Genomic DNA, 6,186 nt, shown 5'->3' with positions numbered 1-6,186 from the left:
TGATATATAAACGGAAAGGATTATGTAAATAAACAACTGAAGAGATTCTGCCGTTCCGACAGCTTTTTAGATTTCAAAAACGCACGCGAGAATCATTTTTTTTTCATCTTTGCCAACGATAAGAAACTTTACTAAAAAGCCAAATATAATAAAACAATTTGAAAAATAAAATAAATGAATTCTTCAAAAGACAAATACAAAACATAATACAGATAGAAAAAAAAAAATTCACTGTGATGATGATGAGTTTGAGTATCCTAAGAATCACCCCATTTGTCCCATATCCCTAAATTTGGTTAATCAAAAATAAGAGAGCCCACAAATTTTACAAATCAAACCTCCCAAAAGACTAACAATAAGAAAAAAAAACACCCACAAATCTTAAAAACATACAAACACAAGATGGAAAATTAAAAACTAGGTAGGTACAGCATCACACAAAAGAACCAATTAGTTCTTTCTTCATCTTGAACACATTTCATTTCATTTCATTCATGCGGTTTCTATGCTCTTGCTGAGCTCCTCCAGCTTAATCATCCTCAGCTTCTCGCTTTCTCCAACCAACTGTTCCATCTCCCCAAAAAGAAAAATAACAAACACCATTTATGTATAACAAGCGATGGATTTAAACAAAATTAGCAACTTAGTTAATTGAGATCTCGGAACTAACCTCCATGAGTTTGGTTATCAGCTGTACTTTCTCTCTGTTCTTCTCGTTGAATGTATCAAGTGCTTCTTTGTATTCCCTTTCCTGTTTCATTTCATTACACAAATCGTTTAGTCTTCTAGCAAACCCAATTGCTAAAGTTTAGGGATTCAATTGGTTATAGCATAAATTATCAAATCTTTTGGTGTTGTGTCTGTATACATATACAGATATGGTAGAGACAATGAAATCAAATAGTGTATATGTTACCTTCTTTTGAACAGTGGAACCTAAAGGTTTGAGTTCTTTGTTAACACTATCAATCTTCTTACGAACAACAGAGACTTCTTTCCTCATAGGATCTGCCATAGACTCAAGCTCCTGTTACAAGAGACCCCAACACCAAAAAAAAATCACATCTTTGCCCCAACAATAACACTTGGGCCAAATCCTAGCTAGATCTTGAAACCCCCAAAACAGAGCAACAACACCAAAAGCATCGAACTTTCTAGGGTTTTATACTATAAAGACTAAAGCTTTAGAAGGAAAACAAACCTCACGAATAGTAGAGAGACGTTTGGTTTCTTGTTCGACCCGACCCAACTGAGCTTGGATCCGTTCACGAACTTCCATCCTCCTCTTTTCAATCTCATCTTCTTTAGCCCTAAACGCAGAAAGAGCAGAACGAGTCATCTCTTCGTCTTCTCTCGACATATGGCTACTAAAACTCAAACTCCCCGTATGAAGAACCATATCGTTGCTCTGCTGAGTCTGAGTCTGAGGAGCTGCTGACTCTTCAACCGTCAAAACAGGTCCGTCGTTGGTTTGACTCTGAGTCATCTTAGGTTTCTTCTCCTCTTCCTTGTGGTACTTGCTCCTCTTCTTCTTCTTCTTCCTTAAACCAAAGCAGGAACTCGAATCCTCCTCGGTTGGATTAAGGTGGGGTTCTTCGATTAACCCTATTTTTGCTGATTTGGGGGTTTAGAGAAAGTTTGAAGCTTTTTTGGGAAGGAAGGAAGGTGTTCCCTTGTTGTTTTAATGGCGGAAAGAGACGATTTTTAGTGGGGGTGGTGGTGTATAATAAAGCTAAGCTCTTCAATCTAATTTATATTCCTTAATTACACCATTTTACCTAATCTTAATTCTTTCTAATCATTATTGTTTTCTCTCTGTATTCGTATGTTTTTTTTTTTTTTTTTAAATACGGTCTTAAGGTTTTTTCATGTTATTTAAGTGGGAAATTACATCTTTTTGTCTGTAAAGGAAAAGCAAAAAATGTGCCAATGTATAAACTATACTAAAAATAAGAATTTTGGGCATTGGCGTATTACAATTAATGTTACAGACTGTTTTATTTATTGGAATAAGCAAAGGTAAGAAAATGACCTAACTGCCAAGTGACAATCATATCCAACCAATCATATGTGTAAACGTTTATTTCTTTTACACATTTTAAGAAAACAATCATTACTGAATTTAAATATATTTTTTTCTTTAACTAAAAAGATATTATTTAATTTTAAACCAATAATAATTCAAAATTTTAAATATTTCAATGATTACTTTTTAAAATTTACAAAACATCAATTTTTGTAATATAAAAAAATATTTTAAAATATCAATTTTGTGGAACAGACTAATAGTATATAATTTTATTAGTATCTATATATGAATCTTTAGTCGTCCGTCTTACAACCAAAAATATCCTTGTTTTTCTTTTGACATCGCATTCATCGATTCACGGACAACCAAAATCCAAAATATCTTTAAAACACTTTGTGTGATTTGGATTTAATAATTAATCGTCATAGCTGTAGTGTTGTGTTGTGTAGATGTATAAACTATAAAGCAAAGAGAGACGACTCATACATCAAATACTCTAATAAGCTTTATACAATAATTTCAAACACTTTCCATCTCATCAAAATACCTTTACAAATTAGTCAGATTTTTAAGGCTAAGACTAAGAAGAGGTCGACGGTAATTTTGAGTCTGTGGTTATAAACTTTTAATTATTATATACGGTTTATCGATGCTAAGTTACTTTCAAGTTTTCACTAATAGTATAAATTAAAAATTGTATACTAGATATAAATCATAGGAATTTAAGCGTTTATTGACCAACATGAATACCTAAGGCCATCCTTAAAGGAGGAACAGATGGGGTGTGCTAAACCCAAAATAATCAATAAAAAAATGAATAGTGGGCTTAGATCAATTTTTTTGGTCTTGAGATAGAACTGTTCTAGAGCCCAGTTCTCCTTTCTTTCTTCTATTCTGATTGGTCGAGACATTTTGTAAAGGAAGAAAAATGTTCATTTGTCTCATCCTTCTGCGAAATCGAGTCTAGGGTTTGTGTTTTTCTCCAAAACGGCGAAAGCCGCGTTCTCTCCATATTCACCGCCGAAGATTTGTTTTCCGGCAATTGAAACACCAAAATCGAGAGCTCTTCCATCTAGCAGTCGATCTTTACATAACTTCTCCGACTTACACGATTCAATTCCCTTCTTTTTTCGATTGATCTGTCCGGCGATTTGAAGGTGAAGTCGACATCTTCTTGACCGGCCATATAGAGAAGGTAGTTCCGTCGTTTCCTCTTTCACTCTTTGTTTCTTGGATGTTTCATCGATTTAGGGTTAATCTCAAATCTGTTAATTAGGTTTGCCCGGTTTAGAATAGGATTTGTCTCATGTGTCATAGGGTTTGTTTCATCTGTCATAGGGTTTGTTTCATCTTATTTTGATTAATCAATATACGATTTTAGTGAACTTATCTATGATTGAATTTCGAGAGTTGTATTTTGAATTTGGAATCAACAATAACCCTCATGTTTTAAAATTGAATTTTCTTTGTTTCGGAGGCTTGTAGGTGAGGTTAACTAGCGCAAGTTGAATCGGATCCTTCAAGAACCCTGCGGTTGCTCGAAAGTAAAAGGTAAGTCCCATGTGTGGTTTCTTGATTTGAGTTGTGATATTAGTGTTTATTCAATGATTATATTTGATTGTAGTTAATAGTGGTTTGTTAATTGTTAATTGTGATTGTAGTGGCTTGTTATTTGTGGTTTGATTGTGTAATGAGGGAAATTGTTTTGTGGTGTCGGATGTTAGACATTGTTGTTGTCAATTAAGTGTCTCTTTGTTTTGGTTTGTATGTCTCACCATCTAACCTTTTATCATTTGGTTTGTTTGTATGTCTCTTAGATTTGGCTAGTCTTTGTAACTTATGAATGCTTTAACAAATATAGTTGAGTAGTTACCAAATCTATGAATGATTTACTTTGAAAAAATAGTAAATGACTTTTATTTACTACTGATTTGACATAAGTAGGTTGTTGTTATTTACAATTAAAACTCCCTAACAACACCTAACTTTTGATTTAATGATGGCTTCTTAAGTTCTCTATCTTACGTCCAACCGCTTTGTTTCTTAATTCCATCTTGTTTCCTTCTTAAGTGATCTATACTACATCCGAATCTTCTATCAATCTCTCACGCTGTTTTACTTCTCTTCTATCATCCTTCTTGTTGGCTTCTTTCTTCCAATCTATCATAACTTTTACTTCTCTTCTATCATCCACCTTCGAACAATATCTTTTCTTTGTTTAATTCTGATTGCTATGGAATCAAACAATACTCCTAACAATCAGTCTCAACCCTACTTTAGCCTTCTTAACTTCCCATATGACAGCTTTGCTCCCAATGTAAACATTGGTTCCTCTCAAATTCCTTCTTTTAGTTCACAACCAAGTTCACAGCCGAGTTCACAGCCGAGTCAACCTCCTAGTCAAACAGAAGAGACAGCAGAACAGCGAAGGGAGAGAAGGCTATGGTCCACCCAAGATGACTTAGTCCTAATAAGCGGCTGGTTAAACACATCGAAGGATGCAGTAGTTGGGAATGGGCAAAAGGCAGGGTCCTTTTGGATCCGTATAGGAGACTACTACGAAACAAGTAGTCATGTCCGTGATGGTGCTCAGCCTAGGCGCCCTGACCATTGTAGACAAAGGTGGCAAAAAATCAGTAAGGAAGTGAGCAGGTTCTGTGGAGCTTTTGCAGAGGCAGAGAGTGAGAGAGCTAGTGGGATGAACGATCTAGATGTTTTACAAAATGCTCACCAAATCTACACTAACCTGTACAAGAAGAAGTTCGGTATGGAGTATGCTTGGAATGTTCTACGCTATGAACAGAAATGGACAAGTCTCGAGGCTATGAACCCCACTCCGAAGACAACCAGTTCTAACAAGAGAAAAGCTGATGAAGCTGCACCATCTACGGGTTCTGTCGTTGGTGAGCACGAGAGCAGACCCGCGGGAATCAAGGCAACGAAAAGAGTAAGGAACAAAGGCAAAGAGAAGGCTGCACCATCTGCGGAGTTTAGTCACATGTGGGAGATAAAACAGAAGGATTTAGAGGGCATGAAACAACTCCAGAAGATGTCCATTCTTGACACTCTCATTTCCAAGAATGAAACCCTAGACGAAGATGAAAAAGCATTGAAGAAGAAGCTAATGGCGGAACTGTTTTAACTATGTTTTTTTTAGCTATGTATGCGGATGTTTGTCCATCTTGTTTGTTGTCTAAGCGAATCTCGGATGTTTGAATCAATGTTAATATGATATATGTTATATGCTATATGTGAATCGGTGAATCCATATCAATGTTAATATGCTATATGTGAATCCATGTTTTATATATGTTTTTCATGAACTTATATATGTGTTTCGGTTTCAGGTTTAAGAAGTCATGGACCGTGAATATGACTATGGTATAAACAGCCCATTAGACTATAGTACGCAGTCAGAAGAGGAGGCTGAGACCTGTTACTATCCTCCGGAACCATCTCAACTGAACCAGCTCAACGAACAAGTGATCCAGCTCAACGATCAAGTGATCCAGCTCAAGGTACTTGTGATCCAGCTCAAAGATCAAGTGATCCAGCTCAAGGACCGAGTGATCCAGCTGACTGACCAAGTGAACCAGCTCAAGTAATGATCAACCCGTGATGTTGTTGTTTGCTTTCGGATGTTGTTTACCAAACCCGTGATGTGTGGTGGTTGTTTTGTGAACCCGTGATGTGTGGTGGTTATTTTGTGATGTTGTTTACCAAACCCGTGATGTTTGGATTTTTATTTAGTGAACCTGTGATGTCGCTATGTACTCGTGAATGAACCCGTGATGTTTGCTATGTCTTTGCCTTCTTTGGACTTTAGTTTGATCACTTGTATATATGAGATGAGAAACATTTGCTCCTTCCACCAACACAAACATCGTCAAGCTTTGTTATTTCCTTCTATAACCAAAATTAAATATTTCAGTCCTTCTCATCCTCTCAAATACTTCTTTCTCTTCTTATTTGCTATGGCATCTTCTTCAAATAAATTTCACTATCATTATGATCCAAATAATGATAGTATGAACAAATTTTTTCAAGAGCAATTTAGTAATCAATTTGAAGCTGCTGTTCATGAAATTCCGGAGGAACAATCTCCACGTATTTATATCGATAGACAACGGGAAGAAGGCCACGAACGTTTGTGGAAC

The 6,186-nt window shown here is 35.9% G+C and overlaps 2 protein-coding genes across 3 annotated transcripts; one reads left to right on the top strand and one right to left on the bottom strand.

Annotated features, from left to right (window-relative positions):
* On the bottom strand, window positions 214-1,737 carry LOC104782062. Of its 2 annotated transcripts, none has more exons than XM_010506885.2 (4): window positions 1,202-1,737; window positions 917-1,027; window positions 671-751; window positions 214-573 (listed from the first exon to the last, which is right to left on the bottom strand). In XM_010506885.2, the coding sequence occupies exons 1-4, from the start codon at window positions 1,484-1,486 to the stop codon at window positions 493-495; spliced, it is 558 nt and encodes a 185-aa protein (XP_010505187.1). In that variant the 5' UTR covers window positions 1,487-1,737; the 3' UTR covers window positions 214-492. The 2 variants fall into 2 exon arrangements, with proteins under 2 accessions (XP_010505187.1, XP_010505188.1); XM_010506886.2 differs by having other exon boundaries at window positions 214-564.
* Window positions 4,263-5,634, top strand: LOC104784219 (glutathione S-transferase T3-like). The gene is made up of 2 exons (XM_010509275.1): window positions 4,263-5,164; window positions 5,421-5,634. Exons 1-2 carry the CDS (start codon window positions 4,263-4,265, stop codon window positions 5,632-5,634), a joined length of 1,116 nt encoding a protein of 371 aa, XP_010507577.1.

Source organism: Camelina sativa, chromosome 4 (genome assembly GCF_000633955.1).
Source record: "Camelina sativa cultivar DH55 chromosome 4, Cs, whole genome shotgun sequence".
In the NCBI taxonomy this organism is placed as follows: domain Eukaryota; kingdom Viridiplantae; phylum Streptophyta; class Magnoliopsida; order Brassicales; family Brassicaceae; genus Camelina; species Camelina sativa.
The sequence above is the reverse complement of the archived record's forward strand: the minus strand, read 5'-3'. Positions and strand labels throughout refer to the sequence as shown.